General features: G+C 36.2%; 1 protein-coding gene across 1 annotated transcript in view; it reads right to left on the bottom strand.

Annotated features, from left to right (window-relative positions):
- Positions 1-27,843, bottom strand: part of LOC111511250 (neuropeptide CCHamide-1 receptor) — a 269,279-nt gene that overhangs the window by 2,576 nt on the left and 238,860 nt on the right. The window contains exons 3-5 of the mRNA XM_074182600.1: positions 24,582-24,808; positions 11,372-11,691; positions 361-602 (exon numbers count right to left, since the gene is read on the bottom strand). Coding sequence (XP_074038701.1) covers positions 361-602; positions 11,372-11,691; positions 24,582-24,808 — 789 coding nt within the window. The remainder of the gene's footprint in view (positions 1-360; positions 603-11,371; positions 11,692-24,581; positions 24,809-27,843) is intronic.

Genomic DNA, 27,843 nt, shown 5'->3' with positions numbered 1-27,843 from the left:
AAGATGAAACTGTCAAGCATGTCCTATGCGAGTGTTGGGAGTTATCGTCAATAAAAAAGTGTGTGTTTGGCAAGTCTGGGCCTAAACCTGCCGATATGAAGAAGATGTCTCCTAGTGACCTGTCCTCTTTTCTGGAACGGACAGGATGGACGATGACATAGGAGGACAACTCCTCGGGAGGATGTCCAATGGGTCACATGTGGCCTAAGTGCTGTGGGACTACACACACTTTCCCTACTCTACAGATACAGAGATAACAGATGCAATGATTAACATTATTCATTCGCGGAATGGATGATAACCCTAACAATTAGAAATTGCCTTGAACTTAACGTTTCATAATAACATAGTCATACTAACCTCTTGAAATATTTTCTAAAAGTGCCACTGACGAAGTAAAGCGCCACTGGATTAGCACAAGAGTTGATGTAGCATAAACAGAAGCCAACTATCCTCAAGTAATGCCAGAAGGCATTGTACGACTCTTGAGCGTTTGGGTGGAAATAAAAAAACATCATGAACGTATGCAAGGGAGCAAAACAAAACGCAAAAACTGCTACGAAAACCAGAACTGTAATTGCGACCTTCTTTCTTGCTTGTATCTGAAAAAAAAAAAGATTGTGAATCCGTTGAAATGTATTATTTTTATCATATTCACCAATTGCACAATGTACTATTTCAGGACTACTTCTCCAGAAAAAAAATATTATTACTTTTCAGTTTAGTATAAATCATCATCGCTCTGGTAATGATGAGCAAATTCATAACACTACCTTCTTCAGATCGATCTCGCAGAACGCCAGAGGTAACAAAAATCTGATTGAAGACAAAGGTTTGTATCAACAGTGAAACAGTTGAAATATGATGACGTATCCGAAAAAGTCGGAGCAACAAACATTAATCACATATTCCTACTAATATTGATTGAAAAGAATAATAGCCGTATTGAAAACATATTTGATGGTGAAATCCAATTCACGAAACGGTAATTTTGAGAATTGTATCAAATCGCAACATAACAAACATGAGGGTCTTATTTTTATGATATTTGAAGAGAAAGTTTGTAATCAAAAAATATAAAAAAAAGGAATACAAATTATGAAACAACAACAAAAATTAATTGGCGATCCGGGGCGACTTGATTGATTCCAGTGGCGCATTTGCTTTTTCAGCTGAAGGAAAACCCGGAAAGATTTTAATCACCAATGTCCTTTCTTTCATAAAATTAAATGTAGGGTATCTCCAGAGGTTCCAATAGATTTAAGATATTGCCAGAATATTTAGTGAAACGACTATCGTCAAATTTAAACCAATCCGTTTCGTCTTTGGCCGATGCGTGATAGTATCATATAAAATGATTTGAAATTCCTAAAATAATCAATACAAACGAAAAATCAAAAGCTGAAAATAACAATTATACTATGCAAAAAAACTTAATTTTTTAATTTTTCATCTTTTATTCTAATTGTTCTTTTCACATGTATATAATTTCACTGTAATTCATTTCAGGTTTGTTTTTGCTTAATATAATTATTATTTTCATCTTTTCATTTTAATTTTCCATTTGAATTGGTTTTTTCAGAGTTTTCAAATTATTTTTTACAATATTAGACAATGAAAGTCCGAACTAATGAAATTCATCACGAAACATTGTCAATCAACTTCAAATAAACCTCAGCTATACTTGTTGTCTTTATAATAATCAGTTAGTTTGACGCATACTTGGCAATACAGTTGATCATCACCCGTTAAATGTTCTATTTTCAGTTGATTTGGCAATAAGCTTTGCACTGACTGGTTAACAGTCATATTAGGAAACGCTAGTTGAAGGTCCAGGAAGTCATATACGTTTTGCTACCTCTTGAACCTTTATTACAAAGTAAATTCGTGAGGATTTTCCCAGCAAATGATCTACAAACACAAGACAAGATATACTGTACGGAATCATTCAATCCAGAACTGTCAGGAGTATTGATCCTGCTATATTCCTGCTCACGAAGAGCAACATGAACCCCAAGAATTTGGAACAATCCTCTTGTTATCCTGACGAGTATTTAGTGGACTTCAAAGACTCCAGGAATTCGGTTAGTGGGAAAGATGATACACTCTTACGAAACTGCAGCTGCATGAACAGGTGTTTGAGTTTGGTGAATAAGTAGGAAACATTCTCGTTCTCCTTCATCCTTAAAATGGAGAAGGTAGAGCCACCAACAAACAAAATCTGTCAATTTAGGTTTTTGCAAATATCTCAATGATGATCTATTGATAATCGATTTAGAAAAAAATATTTCCATTGACAACTTTGGTCAAGTTCAAGTTATTTTATGAATCACATCGGTCGGTCGGTAGCCAAGCGGTTCGGCGTGTGTGCTTTGTTCACTCACTCGAATTGACTGCCGTGTTGGTCGGTGGTTCAAGCCCTAGTCTGAACGATCGATCTTCACTTGCTACCGTCCAACCCGTGTTAGGAATCACACGTTAAAAGGTAAGACCTCGTTAATCCTTAGCTCGCACAAGTTTCGACTTCTGAGAGTTGTCGTTCGTAGGGGTGCGACAGCTGGTTAACGGAAAAACAGACGGACAGACAGACATAATTTTCGAGATAGCAACAGTTAGATCAGCAGTGGTTTGATGAAGGGACCCCTTCACCATTATGGCATTCACCAAATGTTTAAGTCGTCTAGTGTAGGTATTTGATTTTGAAATGAAATAGGTACCCTGTGTATTATTTTGCGTCTATATTTTGATTCAAAAACTGAAGAAAAGGCAAAAATTACACCCTCAATACATGTTGAGAATATCTTTCACCTTGATCAATACATTTTATTATGTTGTTTCAAGAGTTTTGTCAGTTTTCATTAGTCAACTTATTCCGTGACATTAAAAAATCGTAATTCATGAATGAAGTGTGTGTATTTTCTATAATGTTATCCAATTTGGTACTGAAGAGCCTTAGGGCAAGTGTATTAAGGCGAAACATCGGTGTATACCAGTGAGGATGGCAGTGTTCTATGTAAGTGCAATTTGTTACCATTCATTTAAAGTAGAACTCATGAGAATGATATGGATCTTCTGTATAATCTAGTGTTCATATAGAAGTATTTGTTCCGAAAGAATTTTTTCTTTCATATAAGCCAATGTTTATATGAAAGTGACTGTTTCAGGAGGACTTTCTTTCAGTTTGTGTCTGAAAGTTACTTCTTTGCATGATCTACACATCCATGTATAGAGTTACTTCCTTCCTTTCTTTGGAAGACTCCCTCATCCTTCTATTTTTCTTGTATCAAGATGGAGTAGTAGAAAGCCAAAAACTTTCTTTCCCGAAATTAATCACTCCTAAAAAATATAACCCCTTCAATTCAAATCAGTGAATACTTATTGAATTCAATCGAAAGAAGCTTCATTTGAATCAGTACATTTTTGCCAATGTAACACAAGTCGATCAATTCTATCAGCACGAAAATTGTGTGCTCGGGATTCGATAAAGTCGAAGAAGACCGTTTTTGCCAGTTCCTGATTGACGAAAGTTCTAACGATGAGAAAGTTATCACAGTGCTTGAAAAAATGGTAGTCAGTTGGCGAGAGGTCTGGAGAGTATGGTGGGTGCAGCAGAGCTTTGACGCTCAATTCGTTCAAGTTTCGGACGGTGATTCATGAAACGTGTGGATGGGCGTTGTCGTGAAGCAAGACAGATCTTTTGTATTGTCCAGTGCCGGTTGCCGCTGTTGCAATTTCTTGTACATTTCGTATCAATGTATAGAATACAAAATTTCTATGACACAGTGAAATGAATATGTTTTGAGATACAGTTTTCGTAATTTCATTCTACTTCGTTTGCTTCTATAGAATCCTGGTTCAATTACACGAGTTAGGGGAAAATTTGTTAGATTCCAATTTCCTGGCACCAGTAAAACTTCGATAACTCTCAATGTTTGCCTATTCTCCCAACACTCAACTGAGTAATTTCTACCGGAAAACAACTACTTCCTCGGCTAATACCACGCTGGTAATTGGATTGTATCTATGTATGTATTTATGCAACCTGACAGAGGTTAGTTCAGTAGCAGGTTCTGTTGCTGGATGTACAAGATAAAGCTGTTACTAGTTGACGATCTTTCTGACGATGAAATTTATCGAATCCCAGGCACTTTGGTGTCTGGGTCAGATCTTTCCCGCTTTGATGAAAGGTAATACCTCGAAACCGGTCTGTAGGTGATCTAATCAAATAATATCAACAAGTTGAATACATGTCATATCAAAGTTATCTTGATTCAAAGAATGCATTGAAAACTTCTCGGGTAAAGTATAGGGAAATGAGAGATATTTGAATTTCATATTGTTCGAACCGAAAAAATACAGGGTGTTGTATTTGAAATAACAAAGTTATCTTTGTCTGAAATTTTAAGAAAGTGGCAATGATATTCGAACATAACTTATGATATGAGAAAGACTGTAAACAATCGTTCTTGAAATACCAAAACCAGAGAAAAACCATTGCACAAAGATGGCATACTTACCTAGGACCTAGATTAAATAACACATTGGACATTGATATGAAAAAATTAATTCCCTAGAAATGTTTGAAAGTCATACATAAAAAGTTTACCTCGAGAAAACTTACACCGATTCATCGATATAAAAAATAATTACTACATTACAAAACTGTGATGGGAGACGCTGCGAAGAAAAAAAAATTAAAAAAAATCTAAGAAGCTACCTTGAATTGTTTGAATCAACTCTAGTTCGTAGACTTTCTTCATCCATTCTTTCCTTTCTTCCTCCACTGTTTTTTTCATCTACATTTTTTTTATCTACATTTTTTTTATCTGCAACTACATCTTATTATTAAGACTAACTATGACTCATCGAATGATCATCAAACATATCACAATTGTGGAGTACTGCTGAATGATAGAAGCCGGTTTATGTTCTAATCTGAGATTTTTTAAAAGCCCGTTCTAAAATTGTCGGTACATAAACGTTGTTAGTTATGATCACATGAGTGAAGGACTGATATGCATTGATATTGACTAAAGACTGTTACCATTGATGTTGCAACGTTTATTCCTCTCAGTTGGAAATAAAGTGCAGCTCCGGCAGCTGTTCGTCTCGGTGAGCAAAAATTAAAGTCGAAGGCATTTGAGTGTACATCTGACTGAGAACAGTACAAAATTATGTAATGGGCGCCACCTGGCTGAATGTAATAATCAGAGTTCATAGTTCGCCCTGCCAGGGTGACAAACTACATTATGAATTGAAAAAAATATTGCATTCACTTGAGCAACCTGAAAATATAAAGGGAGCAAACAATTACTATTCGGAGTCCAATTAATCGGCTATAATTAAAGTTCTTGTTTAGGAATACAGATACCAGTAATATTTTATTCTAAGGGATCAATACCACTTTTTAATTTTTGCACAGATCTTCACCTTGCGATCACCCAGTACTGTGTGTTAGCTCACAAATCATATAGATTGATAATTTCATGAATTTAAGGAAAATTATAAAATAAAGAAAATTGAATTTATTTTAAAATATATCTGGTATGTTACTACTGGACAAGCGACTCTGATGAACATAAAATCTGGATTGAGTTTAATTTTCGCCTTCCTTCTGAACAACAACAGCTCAAGGGATCCTCAGCAGAAACAAATTGCAAATAGTTCCAATCCACGGAGATCCTGTACTAGTGTGTAACCGTCCCTACAATCTACGGGGAATGATTAATAGGAAAAAACCAAAATCCTTGCTACTCACTCCACTGGAGGAGGTTTAAAACTACAAAAAAATTAACGAGAGACTTTTTATTCCTTACAATTCGGAAGTAGAGATTCCACAACTTCAAATTTACTTATGAAATCTCGTAATAAGAGAGAACGGAAATAAGTATTTACAATAGAAAACTGGCAACTGAAATACTTACAAAAAAGGAAGCAGGTAGTACACAAAAAAACTAGCAAGAGGCGTTTTAATCATCATATATGATTCAACTTCAAGAGGAATATCTTATGGAGGAGTGTTCAAATCGACAAATGGAACTTATCGGTTCAGAAGGCCATTTACTGAAGGCTCGTGATTTTTCAAAAACACATTCGCATCCACTCTTCATGAACTCGCCTTAAACTCTGTTCTAGTGGTCATCTACGTCACAGTATTTTGTATACATTGTATGGCATGTGTCTGACAAAACAACTACTTCTCTGGCAACTATCCCAACAGATGTTGAATTATATCTCGGACATACGTGCAAAAATCCTTTCTTTGAAGGAACAACTCTGCAAGAGCTGTCTACGAGGAATACCGAGTCCACAGTATACTTATATAACTATACTGTGCCGAGTCCCTGTGTGTATACAACCGTGATAGCATGGTCTGCACTGATGAGGAACACTTCAAAACGGTTCGCAGTTGGTTCCTTGTTCGAATCAGGCGAAGTCCCACTATTTGTCCTAGAGAGCTCTTGCAAAGTTGTTTCTTCAAAGTGAGAATCTTTGCAATTATGTCTGAGGCGACTTGGATTCCGAAAGGTTAACAGTCGTAAGGTATTTTTGATAGTCAAATTTACATTATATAAGAAGTTGCTGACTAATAGGACATGTTTCATTTAGAATAACTGTTTTTAATCTACGCAGCAACTTTTCGGGGTTGATTAGACATCTAGACTTGTATAGATTCAAATATCAACATTTGTCAATATATGTCGAGTTATTAGCTAAAGAAGTAGTTGTTTTCTGTCGGAAAATATATATAATGGTATAGTCAAAATGCTTTTGGACTTGTCAGTGATTTTATTATCAATTTTTACTTGGATAAAAGCTGGAAGCAGCAAAACAACCTATTATCTTACAGTGTAAATAATTCATAACTTCCGACTCCGAAAACTCTCACATACATTTATAGTTAGTACATACATACAATAAAATTATTTTTGTATGATTGAACACTACATACTTAATTACTTTTTTACTTCTTCAAGTCCTGAATAGTAACTACATAATTCAGAAAGAATAGGCTCTACAGATTCCTTAATCTTGAGTGATGAATTCGATTAGGAATATTTTTAATAATTGGTCCTTAATATAATCGAATCGGCAAACTCGTCCGCCATCTTGAATTCTCCAATCAATAAATGAATATGCTATATTTGGCCCCAAAAATCACTACAAAGAAATTTCGCATGGATTCGTACCATGGTTCATGAATAACAAAACACGTTCTTTATCTTGTCTTTTTTCTTGTTGAAATGAAAATATATTTTGTCACATTCGAATATGAACATCTGCCGATTCCATGAATTTTTAAAATCTACTTGAAACTTAGTTCATCATTGCCCAAATGATCTGGGTTACTTCAATATTACACAAATGCAAAATTATCATTTGTACAATTTTCTCAGGTGCCCAACATGGTTTTCATAGACTGTTTTTTTTTTGAGCAGTTTATATGAATAGTTGTTATGTTGAGCAGTGTATACACGCTTTGGTTGAGATTGTAGTAGGGAGAAACGTCATTAGTGTCAAATACGTCATCATTATAAAAAATGAAACTCCTGGACACCAACATCAAAGGGACCGACGCTGAGTGAAACTACTGTATACAGAAATACTGTGTCTACGTACTATTCGCATTTGCGCAGATAGCAACGGGACGAATATCAGGGTGCCATCTCTGGGAAATAGAGTTAGCATATGGACTTTTGAAATTTGAATATGAAAAGATCTGACTCAAAAAAAATATGATCAGAGGCGTAATCACCAGCGATGACCAGGATAAGGAAAAGAGGAATTGATATCTATAGACAAGAGAAGCCATTTGAAATCAAAATATACTGAGGTATTAACAGCTGATTTTGTTTAACTAATTCAATTTCTGTCAATCATCGATTGACACCATTATCTTGAATTGTTATCATAAATAAAAAACAAAATTCTGACTGTATTTATAACTGGAATATTTTTCGTGAATAAAAATTAAACTGATGATTTTGATTCATTATAAAAGAAAGATTTATTGGTAATCACGTTAAATAGGCAATCAACATTGCATTCAAAAATTTTATCGTTAGTCTGGACTGTGTTTGAATATTTCTGAGCGCTATCCATTCTTGAAAAGTTGAACATTAATTTCGCTTTCCATACCTTTTCGGCTTCATAGAGATACCTATTGTCACCTCACAAACCACAAGAGGAGACTAAATCACCTGTCGGTGACAAATAAGACAGATGGGTATCCGCGGCTACGCTAAACAGTGGAGACGGGAGTGGGTTAAACAACTTAGCAAATTTCGAATAGATCTATGGGCGCCAGGTAAATTTAATCCTCCAGATACCCTAAGTAACTCACAATATCAATAACTTACCAATTAATATTGGAAATGAAAGATAAAGATCCCCAATATGATTTATTCAGTAATCCTAACTTACATGGATTAACCAACAACGCTTCTAAGACAACAATGCGATACTCACACTACTACGCGAGGTTCAAATGTCAATACAAGAGCGCGGTGTATATAACCACGAATTCAATCAGCCATAAATTACGGTAGTAACGACGCTCAAAAAAAAACTACAATACTTCGAATAAAACTACCACGAGAATTGAGTAGGTGAAATCGTAAATACTAGTATCGGAAGGTAAGACAAACTCGTTTGCGTCGCGTGAGCTCAGGCGTAGGCGCATCGGTGTCAATCAGCAATCGTGAAAGGAAGAATATACCTCAATTTCCGTTTCACAGATGAATCACTATATCAATCTGGTATCAATAAACAAACTCTTTATCAATAAACAATAAACAAACACTATATCAACAGGTATCAATGAACATAAGGGCAACAATTATTCAAATATCTCAGTATATCACAAATATTCAATTAAATCAATTATAACTTGCGTGCTCCTTTTGGGCCACCCGGTATATGGTGTTAGGCTACCCGTGGTACGACGGAAGTGGATCACCCTGTAGTACGGCGGAGATGGATCACCCTGTAGCACCACCAAGATAGATCACCCTGTAGGGCACAACAAGCTGGACCAGAAATGGATCACCAAATAAGACCCAAGAGGAAAATTGGAAAAAAAACCCTTAAAGAAGAAAAAAAACTCTACGGAAGAAAATTCTCAATCAGAATCAGATAAAAACAAGGTGAGATTCAACCCCCATTCAATAGGGACTATTTGACTAATCAATACCCCTGGTATATTGGGTGCCCTGTATAACCATATAACCCGTAAAAAAATCTAGAAAATTGAATGAGTGTTGAAACCTCTCTTCAATACTAATATTCAGTTGAGATATAACGATGGAATCAGAAATTACTAAAATCATCAAAAACACATTTAGTGGTAAAATTCTTACCCTGGCCAAGGGGTTTTCTATACGTTTCTTCGTGTGCGGTGCTCTGCACGGAAGTCCTACTGGGACTTGATGAGTGACTGAGGGCCTTCTGTTTCTTATGAATCTAGAGACGAGAAACGAAGGTTGTAGAATTGAAGAGGTGATATCATAGCTAAGACCACATGAGAGATGCGACAGTGATTCAGACATATCTAATTTCGGAAATCCTTCCACCTGGCACGAGTTCGGTAACCACCACAAATCCTCAAAAGAGATTAAGTTTCAGACTGCAAATATCCACACCAAAATGACCAATCAGTCTTCCACTATACAATCCTGACTTGTAGAAATAATCCCCGTGAAGGATGGCACAAATACAACCATATATATCCTACAATCAGTCTGATGGTACGTTTGAACTCCGAACCAAGCTCATCGAAGGCCAACTTCCGAATACTAAGAGACTGCCACATCTGACAGCTAACTAGTTGTTGCCACAGTGCGTCCAACCTACCCTACAAGCACCAAGGGGGCGCTGTGCACATAATCATAAATCTATCAATTCCTCCACAGCCACTTGAGACAATATCAACAAGTCCATGACCCATCAAAACTCCCTCTCAAAGCAATGCAACCCTAAAACAATCCTTGACAACTTGATCAACCGATCAATCCCTCACCCGTGAACAACTGTAGAACTAGTTCGGTGTAAGTCGTCGGAACGACACTACGAAAGTTCGGCAGATGTCAACCAACAGCTGTCTCTTAACCTTGTTATCAAATGTTTACAAAAATATTGTTCCAACCTATTTTCAACTTTTTACCAATCCTTATTCATGCGATGGAATAGAAACATATAAGGTAAGTCGCCACATCCTTCCCTTTCAGTACAAATATTTGAGCATTCATATTATGCAGAATATTTACCGTATTCAGAAACCCAGAGCTAACTAATATTGTTTTTCAGGCGATATGGCTCTAATATGTAGTAATCCTTCTGGAAGTGATGAATAACAATCTATGCAAGAAATATTCTTGGAAAGGTATAGGGAATAAGGCAGACAACGGCTAAAAAAATGATAGGTGAAGAAAACTGAGAAACAAACAATAACCAACTATTTTAACCTAGCGAGGAATTTCGGATCTCCAACGTCGTTTGGCAATAGGAGAATGCGTAAGTACTGGTCAAAGCAGTTAGTCAGGGAGCATACATTTATTCTTGTACATTTCAGGTATGGTTTTCTATGGAACGGAAGATTCCCATTACTATGAGGTTAAATGAATAAAATCAAGTTGTAACTGAATTACATTGTTGATATCTTTTGAATAAAGATCTCAAAAGGTAACGTAGTGTTTTGAAAGGTCACATAAGAGCAGTTTGATCTAGTGCTAAATTGAAACGTAACACTATAACTGTTCTCATGAAATTTTGTGTTGAACCTCAAGTAATTTTTAAAATGTTAAATTAGAAGCATTTTCGAATGCTACAATGTATATGAAGTGAAAACATTCTTTTCTTTTCTAATCATTTCCTCTTTTTTTCTCTTCTCTCTCAACCACTAGATATACAAAGCTATGCTTTATATGGCCAACTCTTTATTTATTTGTAGTATTGACATTGGTTACTGTAGTTGTTTTTGGCAAATAAATATTATTTTTATTATTACTAATTTTTTCGAAATCAAAGCTTTTTCATGCTTCGTTAAATTCGAAGGGATTGTTTCTGTACATTTTGATGTTATACAGTTTCCAATTGTAGGTACCTAGCATTTTTAAATGAAAATGCTAGGTACCTAACTAAAATATTCTGACTGTTACGTTCTCATTTGAAAAATTAATCATCGAAATCGGAGCTGCTTTTGAGGGCTCCTGAAAAATTACTTCATTGATTCAACAGTTTGGGTTTTCATTCGATTCAAACGGTATTCATATCAAGCATGTTTTCATTGCCTTCGGTTTCAAAGACCATGATGAATCAACAAGTTGAAGATAGAAAACTTTATACAGAATGGAGAGTAATCATGGAGTTTTACCTGCCTCTGCATGCCCTGTAGCTCTCCTGGAACATTCTTTGTACTCGAGAACAGAAAAATAGCCATGCTGAGATAAAATATTGTTATGATAACTAGTGGAACCACATAGAGTATCAAAAATTTGCTCAGGACCATAACTTGTGCATATCTATCCCCCATCCAGTGCGTGGGAAATGGATAACATACAAAAAACTGCGGATTGTTTTCCGGGATGCCTTTTATATGCGACCCAAACGCAGCCGGGGCGGCACAGCAAATGGCAAGGATCCATATAAATACTGCGGTACAGATTGTAACTCGGGTAGCTCTCCTACCCCCACCTGAAAAAAAAATTACTGATATTGGTATCATTGAAAGTCAGTTGTTGCCAACTGTTGAGAGAAGATAAGGATTTTTCGGAGTCGCAATACAATTTTTTTTCATTTATAATCACATTGAAATGGTGGAAGGCAATGAGACTGCAGACTCCTCTGCAAAGGAGGGTGTTGCACGCAGTTTCATCGGACCAGAACCTATCATTACCATCGCTATGGGCTTAAACAAATATTCTTACAGGTTACTGTCATTTGAATCAATCATTATATGCAGAGACTGTCAGAAAACAGTGTGTTTCACCTCTGTTTGGAAAATAATGAAACAATAAAGCACATACTTTGTTTCTGCCCCGCTGGGGACCGAATCAGGTTTTTAGAGTTTGACAGAGCCGTACTCTTACCGTCTGATCTGAAGGACCACTCACTATACAAACTAATCGGTTTCGTTAAGAAGCTCTGGATTTATTTGGTTGAGTGTGAATAGGTGTGAGCCACAATAAACCCATGCGGATTGTGGTGGAGGCTTGAAAAGACCCTCTCACTTCGGACCTCAATTAACCTAAGAAAAAATCCTTCTTCATAATACAATTATGGGTTTTGCATTTGAAAACATCCAGACAGATTCGCCTGCCTAATAATAACGGCCAAATACACATTTCAATAAGCCACAACAAAGCTATCGTTGTGGCTCATTTATAGAAGCCATATAGTATCGGGTTCTAAAAACCAATTTCTCTGTAGGACATGTAACATTTCGCCAGCGCACGCGAATAGATCAGTTCGATATCATTCCTTTCTAACGACTTACTTCAGAAATGTCAATATTCAAGACTGCAAAGGATAAACGCCCTCGCATGAGAGTACTAAAAGATCATGGGAAATAAAAATTAACACTACATCAAGATATTGAGGAGGCCATAAACACAATCGTCTCCGCTTCACCCCCGACTAAAACGGTAAGTGCAGCAATGCAATAGGAATTCAACCTCACCAGGGCATGGACCCATGCCTTGCATTACCCAAAAGCCTTCAGGGTTTGACCCATCACGCAGAACCTGGTCACACTTAATACAATCAGAACGCAACTTTGCAGATTCGCATACCTCCTGCACAAAAGGGGCAAACAACCACCACCGTACTGCGACTGCGGAGAAAAGCTTTTAAGTTTACTGTGTCTGAATTGCCAAACGATAAATAAATAATATACAAGGCATAATAAAAATGATTGGGTAATGCTAGGTAGCCTATAGCCTACCTTATTAATGCCTACATAAAATAGTATATTGTGTAACAAGTGCGTGAAATCGATTTTATTACACAAGCGTGGAATTTGCGACACGAGCCCTCAGGCGAGTGTCGCAAACAACGCGAGTGTAAAAAAGTCTTCACGCACATGTTGCACACTGTACTTTTTCTACGACCATACAGAGAAAATTAAGCACCATTAGTTTAAAGAGCTTCATTGAATTTCAGAATAATTAGTAAGTACCTATATTATAAAATTAACAATTAATTCTTATACTGAGATTATTATTTTTGGTTTTCATTCTGATGTGGAATAATAATGATTATTAATAGTAATATTGGAACCTGTGACCATTCCAAAACTTACACCTGCAGCATTTGATTTTTCTATTAGTGTGTTTCTTGACTTGGAAGTTGAGATGATAGAAGTAGTGGCGATAGGGGCTGAGGAAATTTGATTTTGAGGCAATAACATTTTATTTGCCACATCAATTTTCTGAGTAATTGAGTTTTCTATATAATGCTCTGCCACTGTAGAGGATTTCCAACCTCCATGTTTTTTTAAGGTAAGCAAATCGCCTCCAGCTTCTACTAATAACGTGGCGGATGACCGCCTAAAACAGTGGCCTGTATATTGTTCAGCATGAGGTAAATTTAGGTATTTTGCGATTACCGAAGGAACTTTACCAATTTTATTTATACCAACGATCTGGCAGGTACATTTTCCACCATGATAATTAATAAATAATTTTTTTTCTACGTATTTTTGCGGACGGAGAGCCGTATATTTTCGGTATAATTCAAGATGTTCCGTGACGGTAAATTTTCTTTCTTTCTTTCTCCAAAACTCTGGATTTTTTGGGAACGTATCCCTCACTCTTCCCTTTTAAAAAAGCACGTACCTTAGGATAGTCAATATTTATGTTTTTTTAAATGCTGATGGTACTTTTCAGCATTGAGAAATTACTCCAAAGTATTGCTGCCTCAAAGTTCTTGGATAATTCTGACAAATATGCCAATATTACGTTTTCAGAAAATTAATTGATATTCTTTGTTTTCCTCCATGCCATGAATTTCTAATACGTATTTTCATACACGCTCAATGATTTTTGGGGTAATAAAGTCTTACTAGCCTCATTGGCTGCATCCATAACATCCGGCGGGGTACTTCGTATATCTGAATGATCAGAATCCATCATAATATAATGTTAAAATATTAATAATTAACTCTCAACAATGAGCTCACAACAGTAATGATCAAGCTATTTTGACAGTTCATTTATGATTTATTGCTGCTCTTAAACAAAAGATGCACTAAGGCCGCCTATCAGCGAAATATTCATGTATTAGATCTTATGTACAGACTACAATGTATTTCTTATGAGTATATTTCACGCACTGGTAATAAAAACACTTGAATGTACCATGTTATTCTTATGGGTTTATTTCACGCCCTAGGGCGTAAAAATAATTTCACGCACAAGGGCGTGAAATTACATTTTACGATTCGTGAACGGTGTGTGAAAGTACTATTTCACGTAAGGGAGTAGAAAAAGTATTTTTCAAATTCCAGAGATTTACGCGTTCAAACTGAGAAACAAATAAAAATTATATCATATCAGTATGAATAAATGGAGTACATTCACACCAATACACTAACAGTCTGCTCAATTATGAATTTGATGGTTGAAATTGAGAGTAAATACATGAGAGACTACATACATGAGAGAAACAAACACTATACGGCATGAGAGAACCATTCATTAGTATGTTTCTGTCATCCCGATTCACTCGATTTAAAGCAAATTCCTTATCAAAGACCCTGCATCACTGACCAATATTTGTCACTACGTTTCTAGCGCTTTGCAGATTTTCACGGTTTCGCAGACAAATCCCACGAATAAGATGAAATAATCGAAGAGGAAATGGAATGGAAACTCTAGAGTATGAGAGTATAAAATTCTTGAAGGAATTGAATTATTGATGAAAATGATGGAAGACGAAAAGAGCAGATCAGAACTTATTGACAGATTGACTTGATTATTTGATCTAAGTGTTCATCTAACAACGTGGATTCTAGCTGAGGCTGAGGCTGAGGCTATTTAGCTAATCTCATTGGTTCGGACTTCTATTGACTAATATGATATATCTATGTCTATGTCTATCATGATATATATGATATAACAATTAGGGGCAATCGAAGTCAAAGAGCAGGATCAACTGATCAGTTCCGACGTGGAAAGCCTCTACACCAATGTTCCTGTCGAAATGCACTTCAAATCATACAGAGGAAGCTATCCGAAGATGGGGACCTGGTAGACAGAACAAATTCACCGATACAAGTAATCATGGAATTACCAGGATGCTGTATACGAAATTGCTACTTCCAACTGAAGGACGAATTTTTTACGCAAGAGGGACTGCCAATGGAATCGCCACTTCCACCGGTTATAGCCAACATATATATGGAGTGATTTGAATCTCTGGCCATTGAAGGATCCCTCAAGAAGCCCCTAGTCTGGTTGAAATACGAGGACGACACCTTCATAAGATGGAATGCAGAACTAGACAACTTCCTGAAGCACATGAACAACGTAAGTCCTTCCATCACTTTCACAATGGAGAAGGAAGTCCACAATTATAGACGTATTGATGAAGAGGACCGATACTAAATGAAAAACATCTGTATATCGAAAACCCACTTACATGGGACAGTATCTGAATCAGAAATGCAACCATCATCAATCGATTGACAGATAAATCATCAAGACTCTAGTGGACCATATTATCGGGCTCTGTAATACAAGAGAAGGACTGGAAAAAAAACTAGGCATCATCAAAAATGGCATTCAATGGAATGGTTACCCCAAAGTGATGGTGAAACAGACTTTGGCTAGAAGACAGTAAGAGCTTCACCAGGAAGAGAAGTCGCCACAACCAGTACTTGTATATCAGAGGATTGTTGGGAAGGATAAGAAGAATTGGGTCCAAGTATAACATCAGAACCTGCTTCAGATCTGGGATGACTATCCGTTGCAGCCTCATGAAAACCAGGCCACCAAACGCAGACTGCGATTCCAAGAACTGCATTTACCGGATACCATGCAAGTGCGGAAAATCATACATCGGTAAAACTAAGAGGCTATTGAAAATTCGCGATGCCAACCATAAGAAACACACACAGCGAGGAGAAACCAACAAATCAGGAATAGTAGAGCATGTTTTGACTCATCAACTTAACATCAAGTAGTCTCAAGCTGAAATCATCCACAAGGAGGAACACTGGTTTGGGAAGTCGCATATATGTTGTTCAACAACACATTTAGTCAAGCTAGCAACATATGGAAGGTTCTATAATCAAGCGGAACACGACCAACTCCCGCCAAACGGTAAGCTCCTGTGAAACTGATGATGCGTAGAGAGGGATATGTGAAAGCACTCGAATGACCTATAAATAGTTAGATCTCGGAGAAATAGGTCCAGTTATCACCCGAAGATGATTGTGGATACTGACAATCGAAACGTTATGGAGTAATTCAGCTTGGAATCTTTCAATTTTCAATTTCTATTCCTTGTTGATGATTTTCAACTTTCATCTCGTGTCAATACTTATGATGCACTGTTGGAACCTTTGGTGTTATGTTTCACCTTTGGTGTTAATCTTCCTCTTTGAAGATGGTCACTTGGTGATCGAAACACGTGTTGAGGTGTTAAAAACAACGATTTGGTGTTGGGAAAAAACTTCAGTAATATTCGTGTCAATAGTCCAATTTCATTGCAATTTCAGTTTTTTTTTGCTAGATATAATTTGTTATTTTTTCATCTGATCTTTTTGATTCTCTATAGATTCTTCCAGGGATTGCAAATCAATTTATATCATATCAGACTATGGAAGTCCGAGCTACTGAAATGCGCCACGACATTTTGTCAACCACCTTCGAACAAATATTTAGCGAATATTGCTCCAAAACCCTGCATAGCCACTGGTCTTGTGTGTAAATCATACTATGTCTACTATGAAGTCATGAAGTAAAAATTCATAGTCGTTGTCTACTCAGGTTATATGAGATTAGACCTAGAACACAACAAAAAGTATGTACAACTAAGTTTCATTGCATTATAAAATGATATAACGTATTGTGAAGAAGATTCAATACATCTCAACGAATCTAATGTTCTAATTACCTATCTGAGGCACAGCCTTCTAACAAGATATATAATTAGAAATTTATCCATTTATAGATCTACTACATGGTATTCAACATGTCAATTCACACTTGATAAAATGAGTATCCAAAGTGGATATAATTAAAAAAAAAAACAAAAGTTAGTATACAATTTGAACTGTTATTGCAGAGTTGATGATAAATATGTGAAGTAACAAACAAATATGTAGATATACATTAAAAAACACATTAACATATACTAGGTCCCTGAAATAAATATATGAACAAATATCGAAATATTTTTGTAATGCATATTGCTTTAGCTATTCATGTAAGACGGTTTCAGATTGATTGAAGGAAAATGTTATGCGAGGTATACCGTTATCATTCTTCTTAGAAACATTTGTTGCTCCAGTTGCACCTTTCAGGGCGAACATTTTGTAAATATTGGAAAATGTACAGGCAGTAAAAATGTACAGAGTTCAAGAACCCTTTCATTTGGAGAACTGCGATTATGTGGAATGGACTTCCTGAGAATGTTTTTCCAGATGGATTTAGTCTCCAGCGATTCAAATCCAATGTGAATCGCTACTTTCGCGCAGGCACCGCTCTAAGAGCGCCTTGAGGATTTTCCTGTAGTGTTTTGTCCTTGAAAGAAAGGAATCGAAAGTTTCAAGTGCGATTGTTGTAGCATTAGATAATTTGCAGATAATTTGACAGATATTAGTATAAACAGAATTGATCGGTTCCAGCTAATAGATAGGATGGTTCAAGATTATTTGAAGCGTTGGCATTTAGAGTATCTCACTACTTTATAAGTGAGAGAGAAATGGAATACAAAATGTCTCAATATAAAGGTCGGGACAACCGTTATTTTGAAAAATGATAATTCGCCACCGCTTCATTGGCCATTAGCTATTATTACTGATGTTCATCCAGGAAAGGATGGAATTATTCGTAATGTAACAGTAGGACTAATAAAGGCACCTACTCTAGACCGGTGGTTAAGGTGTGTCCTTTACCTACTCAATAAAAGGAGTTTTTCTTATATCTTTATTTCAAATATTGTTTTATTTATTTCATTGAATTGAAATTCTTCATGCAATTGTTATTTTGGGGATATATAATGGGTTAGATATTTATTGTTGTACCGGTTCAGTATCTTCCACCTATTCGTTCATGGTGTTAACAAGTTAGCTGAAAAACAATTTTTCAAGGTGGGGGATATGTTGTAGCATTAGTCTTTATTATTAGAATGAAGAATTTTTGTTTGATTATTTGGCAACATTGCTTTTCAGAAATTTTAACTGCGAAAAAATCGAGAGGCTAGAGAGAGTAGCAAGAAGAAAATTATCGGAAGTCGGTCGGTCCGATTGTTAAAACAATTTACTGTAATTCGGTATAGTTTTACGGTGAAAGGTGAAAGTCACTATAGCGTGCTTTGATCCGTTATTCATTGGGTTAAGGGTCTTCATCCCTGAATAAAAAGGAGTCAGAAACGATTTTTCTTATTCTCATTGAGGAAAGATTGTATGAGTGTATAAAGGGAAAATAATAAAAAAAAATATTTTTCGAATATTAGATGAATAAAAAGTATTCTCTCTCTCTCATTTTTGGGCATTTTTCTTCAATTCCAACATCAAAACTGAAGAATATTTTGGTGTCATTCCATTTAGGTATTGAAGCCTATCATTTTCTCAGTTAAACAACTTTCTCATTTTTCTTTTTAATGTTTCCTTTATTCTGTTATTAATTTAATAGGAATGTGTTATTTATACAAATTTGATTTCCTTGCATTATGCCTTTCGAAATGGGAAATATCAAATTTCATCAAAGTCAACTAATAAAGTTTTGGTTCAGCCGTCGACTAGTGAAAACTAATTATTACTTTTGAATCTGGTGTCAGAATAGTAGATTAATTTCTTTTTAATGACACGCCCGTCAGGTAGCTCCTCCCACACGTTTGGTGAGGGAGAGAGAGAGTATCATAGAGTCATTGTAAAATGTAGCACAGGGTCGGATTGGGAATAGGAAAAGATAAAAGTTATTCTGACCGAACGAAAGATTGAAATATTAAAATTTCTACAATAACCAGATAGTTTTCAACTTACCTATCTGTATGTTTGCGTGTGTCACGTTTGTATCAAATCTTGCAAGTCTAATATCTTCCGATTGGCTTGAAATTTTACAGGTATTCATTACTAGGGACAAAACTTCATGATATTTTCATATTAAGAAATACTAAGATGGAGGCTCTAAAATGTTGGACGAATTTCGTTATTTTTGATTTGATTACAATCAAAATTGGTAGCAAAAACATTGTTGGATTTCATTTATTTTCAACAGTTGCATACACATCAGCGGAATTGAATTATTCACGATTGGTATTGACTTATATTGTCTAACCCTTTATATGGAATCAGACATATTATTTAAACTGTGCAAAATATTATATTCAAATCATTCAATTTTAAAAATATATCTGGCAGTATGAATTAATTTTGAGGAAAAATATGAGTAATTTACCCCGGAGAGCCCTAGATGAATTATTTTTGAGGATCCGACTATGAATCATAAAATCTTTCCGTCATTTCGAACTAATGCTGAAAATTGATATTGTGAAAGGACCCTTACTTGAAAGACAAAATCTGATACTTGATTTCTCAATTTTTTATTCATAAGTATCATCTGATTTTCTGAACACCCTGCTCATGTTTTCGAAAAAATAAATTTTGAACAGAACACGACTATAAATCACAAAATAACCCATAGCCATCTTTATGCTGCTATTTTGAATTCTTGAAATTTGATGAAAAACTCATTATTTTCAACCTCAAAATACCAGTGTTATATATAATTTGACAATTAATAACAAAACTCGTTTGCCATCTCGAATTTCTGAATTCCAACAGAAAAATAACTATCTTCGAACCTTAAAGCCAATCTTCCATAGAGCCCGACCAGATATCACAAAACTAGTCCGCCCTCTTGTATTTCCGAAATTCAATAGAAAAAAATCACGCCTAGAGACTACAAAATACTCATTTTAAATCGAATCGGTCCATAATCACAATACACGTCAGACATCTTGAAGCCGCCATCTTGAATTCATTAATTTTAACTAAAGATTCATAATGTGCGACCCCGAAAAGTCCATTGTACCAAATATGAATCGGATAACACAACTTGTCCGTCACCTTGAATTCATTGATTTTGACAATACATTTATATTTTAGGGCCCCAAAAAATCCACATACTAATTTCAAATCGATTCGGACCATAATCACATATCTCGTTCGATATCTTGGAACCGTCATCTTGAATTCGTTGAGTTTGACAAAAGATTGATAATCTCTGACCCCGAAAACTTCCTTATAGCAAGTCAAATCGGGCCCTAATCACAAATCTCGTCCGCATCTTGAATTTATCAATTTTGATAAAAGATTCATGATTTTCAAATAATCTGAAATTTTCGTGCAAACTTTGATATCAACACGAGAACGAACATGTTTTAATCTAAAATGTAATTTGGAAGAACGAACACGTCGGCGAATAAAGTTTGGCCCTGGAATGCCCCGGCCTGGTCAAGTTAGAATTAGGGAGGAGTTTGTATTTATTTCATCGGGCGAAATCACTGCCATCTGGCGGTATACGTTTTCGTAACTAAAGGCTAAAGAAACTTAAGGGTGGTGTTTTTCCTAATTCCTCCTTTCCTTCCTAAAGCCATTTCCAGCACCATCAGAAATCGAGAAGACAAATTACGGACCAGTGAAGGTAAGAACTTTCTTCATATTTCTTACAGAACATTATCAGGATGTTCTGGAAAATAAAAAGAACAGCGATTATGATTTTTTTTTATTTTCAGTATCGAAATTCAAGTTATCCAAAAGGTTGATTTGAGTTGAAGAACTGAAATCTAAAATGAAAAGTTACAATTTGGGATTATTACGAACAGTAAGGTTGTTATTGCGATATCTGACATAGAAAACTCAATTTCGTTAGATTCGTACAAACTTGTTGTAAAAAAATGGTATAATATCTAATTGAATTACTTGAAATACTCTTCAATGTGTGTATCTGTATCTGTAGAGTAGAGAGAGTGAGTGTAGGCCCACAGCACTCAGACCACATGTGATTTATTCTACAACCTCCCGAGTTGTCCTTCTAGGTCATCGTCCATCATCTCTTTTCCAAGAAGGTGGACAGGTCACACGGAGACATCTAGTTTATATCGGCCAAGACTCGCCGAACATACACTCTCTCATTAACGATAACTCCGGATACTCGAATAAAATATGCCTGACAGTTTCATTTTCCTGTTCACACATCCTGCTTGGAAGTGTGTCCACTAGCCTCATATTATGGAGGTTTTTCTTAGTTCACAGTGGCCAGTCAGAAATCCTACTGTCAAGCATAGATTTTTCCTGGTCATCGCCAGATATTTCTTCGGCACAAGCTTCCCAGGCTTGCCCAGGGTGATCCTGGCAAGATTGCATTCTTTGATTACATCCCATCTCTTTAGGAATTGAGCATGGGTGTGACGTTTGGCTAGTTCCGCAATTGTCCAAGTCATGGTAGGTGTGTGTCACTGGGTCCTACAGTTCTTAGTCCAGCCGCTTCTTTGGCTAAAGAGTAGGCAATGTGATTACCTTTACTCCTGTCGTGCCATCCAACCCTCCTTAGGAGGGTTAGGAGAGCCAGCAAGACTTTGGCTGAATCTTGGTGGCACTCTAGTACTATCCCTGAGGTAACACGTTGTCTGTTCAGGGCTAATAGGGCTAGTCTACTATCAGTACAGATTATTATGTTTCTGCCAGAAATTTTTTTCCTGGTTATTTCTTTCGTGTGTGTCGAAGAAGATGTATTTTCTAGTGAATGACATGCGTTGTCCCAATCTTCAAAAACAACGGCAACAATGGAATCGAAAATAACTGACTAATAGCGATTGTCCCGATATTCGGCAAACTGTTCAAAATCTTCCTAAAAATTGGCTTCATGGGTATTTTCATGAAAACCAGTTTTTCAACCAGAATCAATTCGGATTCAGGAAATCATCTTCTAAAATCAGTCCGGAAAAACGTTATCAAAAATATAATAACTTGCTCACAAAAGGAGAACACACTATTGCTGCTTCATGCAATCTAAAGAAAGTATATAGTCAATTGGGTCCTCCATTACGTGCCACTGAAAAAATCAGAAGACTATGGTATATGAGAAACCCTACTGTCCCTTTCTTCATCATAGTTGACAAATATATACCAATATGTGACACTCGATTCAAACGATGTGTCCGATTCAGAACCAGTTAGATGTTGAGTTTCCCAAGGCTCGGTTATGGGTCCTCTCTTATTCATAGTCTATGTTGATGATCTCTTTCCATATTACCTCACAACTGTTCTTATTCCATCGATGATACTACTCTAACGATATCCGAAAAAATCGCGGTTAATTTGGTGAATGATATACATTGAATTCAAATGAACGCAGAAATGAAGGGGTTATATTTTGGGGAAAGAAAGTTTTTGGCTTTCTACTACTCCATCTTGATACAAAATAGAAGGATGAGGGAGTCTTCCAAAGAAAGAAAGGAAGTAACTCTATAAATGGATGTGTAGATCATGCAAAGAAGTAACTTTCAGACACAAACTGAAAGAAAGTCCTCCTGAAACAGCTACTTTCATATAAACATTGAATTATACGAAAGAAAAAATTCTTTCGAAACAAATACTTCCATATGAACATTGAATTATATAAAAGATACTTTTCTCTACTCAGTTCGTATTTCAAACATTCGTTGTGGAATAAAAATCAGATATCATTCACATGAGTTCTACTTTAAATGAATGGTAACAAATTGCACTTAGATAGAACACTGCCATCCTCACTGGTATACACTGATGTTTCGCCTTGAGATACTTGCCCTAAGGCTCTTCAGTACCAAATTGGATAACATTATAGAAAATACACACACTTCATTCATGGATTACGATTCTTTAATGTCACGGAATAAGCTTGATCTGCTTATGTCATCGATGACATCGTAATGACATTCATTCACCTATTTGATTAATTCCCAGCCAAGAGGAATCTTATTTGAATTGAAGGGGTTATATTTTTTAGGAGTGATTAATTTTTGGGAAAGAAAGTTTTTGGCTTTCTACTACTCCATCTTGATATAAAAAAGAAGGATGAGGGAGTCTTCCAAAGTCTTCAGGAGAACTTTCTTTCAGTTTGTGTCTGAAAGTTACTTCTTTGCATGATCTACACATCCATGTATAGAGTTACTTTCCTTCCTTTCTCTGAAAGACTCCCTCATCCTTCTTTTTTGTATCACGATGGAGTAATAGAAAGCCAAAAACTTTCTTTCCCAAAAATTAATCACTCCTAAAAAATATAACCCCTCCAATTCAAATAAGATTCCTCTTGGTGGGATTGAATCAAATAGGTGAATGAATGTCATTACGATGTCATCGATGACATAAGCAGATCAAGCTTATTCCGTGACATTGAAAAATCGTAATTCATGAATGAAGTGTGTGTATTTTCTATAATGTTATCCAATTTGGTACTGAAGGCCTTAGGGCAAGTGTCTTAAGGCGAAACATCGGTGTATACCAGTGAGGATGGCAGTGTTCTATGTGAGTGCAATTTGTTACCATTCATTCAAAGTAGAACTCATGTGAATGATATTTGATTTTTATTCCACAACGAATGTTTGAAATACGAACTGAGTAGAGAAAAGTATCTTCTGTATAATTCAGTGTTCATATAGAAGTATTTGTTTCGAAAGAATTTTTTCTTTCGTATAATTCAATGTTTATATGAAAGTAGCTGTTTCAGGAGGACTTTCTTTCAGTATGTGTCTGAAAGTTACTTCTTTGCATGATCTACACATCCATGTATAGAGTTACTTCCTTCTTTTCTTTGGAAAACTCCCTCATCTTCCTTTTTTTTATCAAGATGGAGTAGTAGAAAGCCAAAAACTTTCTTTCCCAAAAAAAAAACGCTGAAATATTGTTGAGGAGGATTATAGAGATATCTGTACGGATAATATCAGGCTGTTTCCTCTGACTCCTGTAAACCCCATTCTTCATCGTTGAAAATGATGATGGTTCCTTCTATTTATCTGTATCAACTTTTGATAGATGAAACTAAAATTGTGACTTTCAAGATGATGATACAATAGTTCGTGATTCATTGAGGGTAAGACTGAAAAAGTCGAGCTGAAATTTTATCAACGATTACATTCATAATATTCTACCACCCCATGTCAAAAAGTCAACAATCGAGTTGAGTTGAGATAGGATTTTTTGAAAATTCTTCTGGGAAGCTATTCAATTTCTCAGTAGCATAAAAATTTGATTTCATAACATGGACAAAGAATACATTTTGATTGTGATCAAATTGAGTTTTTTTATCAACTGAGAAAAAGAAGTGATGGAAGTAATGAAATATAAGGGAAAGAATAATTATTTGTGTACTCACCTGATGTGTGGAATTTTTTGAGAGGATCCACTATGGCAAAAAATCGATCTGCGGACAAAGCTGTCAGTGTGAATACCGACACGCCTATGGATATGTCTTTCGCTGTTTCCGAACTCTTACAGATCAACTCCCCCCAAGGCCACGATTCCATAGTATACACAACGGAAGTGAAAGGAACGCTGGTGAGAATAACCAGAAGATCAGCCAGTGCCAAAGATAGAATGTATCTGAAAATGTTTAATTGTTATAGGTGAGTATCTATAGGTGATGTATGTCTCCATATTTTTCAACAGATCAAATAGAGGGAGGAACATTATAGAAAAATTATACCACACTATCGTAAATGTACGTAATAAAACTACTCCAAATCGGTCAGTTTTAGTTTAAAAACACCTGTAGTCGAATGATTCAAACTATGCCTGCTGGAGGAGGTGTGTCATCTGTGGAAGTAAGGACTCTCCCAAATATTGAAATTTTCCCAAACATATGTATAACTTTGAGCCTATTCAGTATCATGTCGTGATGGATCTCTCATATAATGCAGTCAAAAGAGACTATGGACGTCGAGTGAACGACCACAACTATCGTTTCTGGAAAACCGGATCAAGAGCAAGAGCTCCTCTAGCCACGGATTCCTCGCGTCGGCCACACGAAGGGATGCTTTGAAAAGTTTAGCGATTTGATTCTGTATGCATATAGCCCTATAGCTTTGTATGTCACGAGCAGAGCCCTTATTTTAGATTACAGGTATACATTTTGATTCCTTAATATCTGGAAATATTCCAGATGTGGAAGACTCATTTAAGGAATACGATATAATTTCTGTTACGAGATTACAGACAGATTTGAGAATGTTCTCATTTATGTCAATCTATGCCAGCAGACTTGTTTGAAGCTTCGACTACATTTACCAATAAATGGACTTCCTTCTGAGCTTAACTGTACTAAAACTTGTGATTTTCAGATATTAAATGAACCAGTGATATCCCTTGGAGCTGATGTGACTCATCCGCTAGCTGGCGACAACAAGAAACCCTCAATAGCAGCAGTGGTTGGCTCTCTGGATACCCATCCGTCACGATATGCAGCTACTGTTCGTGTCCAGCAACATCGGCAAGAAATTATTCAAGAACTTAGTTCGATGGTGATGGAACTCCTGATAATGTTTTAGAAATTCACGGACGGCTACAAACCTCATCGTATCATTTTATATAGAGATGGAGTGTCTGAGGGACAGTTTCTTCAGCTACTCCAGCATGAACTTACGGCCATTCGTGAAGCCTGTATCAAGCTTGAGTCCGATTATAAGCCGGGAATAACCTTCATTGTGGCACAGAAGAGACATCACACCAGGTTGTTTTGTTCTTTGAGGAACAGAGGAACAGAGAGAAAACCTGACTGTATTTCAACAATCTCTTTTGCTCATTGTGACCATAATAGTTCTTGTGCTAATTCTTCTAATTCTCATGAGCTCATCTTTATGAGCTCGCTTATTCATGATGATATGAAAGTAGTAGCATAAATTCACTTCTAACAGATTATTCAGGCTTGATGACATTATTGCCCCATCACAGCGATGTTGAGAACAACATGAAATTTCAACAGTTCAACATGTATGTCTTAGGCACGACACTTCTCGGCCCATGTATGAACGTTACCATTTATTTACATTATGATAACTTTCTTCAAGTGAAAGTTTGATGTATAATGTGTTTTTTCCCGACGAAAACATTTTTTGCTCCCATGTGCCGTAATTGGGTATCCAAAATAAGGAATATTTTGTCTGTACGTGAGATCCCTTCTACATGAAGACAAAAAATCCATATCTAGATTACGCAATATTGATCAAATTTACTCATTCGCCTTATGTATTCTCAGCTTTAAAAAGCTTGGTTTAAATGATAACGATGCATAACATCAAGACCAAGCATAATTTTTCAGCGAAGCCTATTAAGTTTTCCTTTTGCACGATAAGGATAATACGGTTATAAATGAGATGGTCCCAGGTTCGTTGATCCATATTGTTTGTTTTGTTTATAATCCCGAAACAATAAATTTCAACAAAATGAGAATGATTGCAGTGTTGTGGTCAAACTCAACTCTGAACTGTTGAAACATTGTTTTGTAATTCGTAATTTCCGTTATTTCGTTTCATCGAATAAATTATAGAGCTATCACTATGCTCATGTTCAATCTTCACTCAGTAATTGTCTGATAAACTTTTGTAACTGTACAAGAATGAACAAATCACTAAAAGTTCAAGAGAGATAGTGAGAACAATGTGTTTAAAAAAATATAATGACTCATGTAGGGAGCTGTTTACCGATTTGGATATTTTAACCATTATTTCACTATACAGTGTGTCTCACTTCTCATGGAAACACCCCCGTATCTTCTGTAATATTCGAGGTAGAACGATGAAACTCTCTGGACTGATGGAAATGCTCAAAATGCACCTACCACCTGAATGGGGTTGGCCAAAGTGATATAAACTGTCCGCCACTCGCGATGGAACACCCCATTTTTACGGTAAAACATATTAGGGGGCAAAATAGGCTCAAAATTCCTTCAGATTCGTGATCAGGACTACCAACTTACAACGAATACATTTTTTTCTTGAAAACATTTCAGTTTTGAAAAATCCGAATTTGTCTCACTTCTTATGGAAACACCCCCGTATCTTCCGTAATATTCGAGGTGGAACGATGAAACTCTCAGGACTGATGAAAATGCTAAAAATACACCTATCACCTGAATAAGGTTGGTCAAAGTGACATACACTGTCCGCCACTCGCGATGGAACACCCCATTTTTACGGTAAAACATATTAGGGGGCAAAATAGGCTCAAAATTCCTTCAGATTCGTGATCAGGACTACCAATTTACTACGAATACACTTTTTTCTTGAAAAAAATTCAGTCCCGAAAAATCCGAATTTGACTCACTTCTTATGGAAACACCCCCGTATCTTCCGTAATATTTGAGGTGGAACGATGAAATTCTCAGAACTGATGGAAATGTTCAAAATGTACCTACCTCCTGAATGGGGTTGGCCAAAGTGATATACACTGTTCGCCAGTCGCGATGGAACACCCCATTTTTAGGTAAAACATATTACGGCGCAAAATAGTTCGCTACCAATACCTGAACCCCTTCATTCTATCTGGAGAGTACTCTCAGGTATGAAAGATACAGATGCTGTGAGATGCTATCATCCATTTTGAGCCTATCTGAGGAAAATGACACAGCATCACATTCTTAG

Source organism: Leptinotarsa decemlineata, unplaced genomic scaffold (assembly GCF_025532065.1).
Source record: "Leptinotarsa decemlineata unplaced genomic scaffold, Ldec_3_MD MMD2_P_RNA_scaffold_2, whole genome shotgun sequence".
Classification (NCBI taxonomy): domain Eukaryota; kingdom Metazoa; phylum Arthropoda; class Insecta; order Coleoptera; family Chrysomelidae; genus Leptinotarsa; species Leptinotarsa decemlineata.
This window is presented reverse-complemented; position numbering and strand designations above follow the sequence as displayed.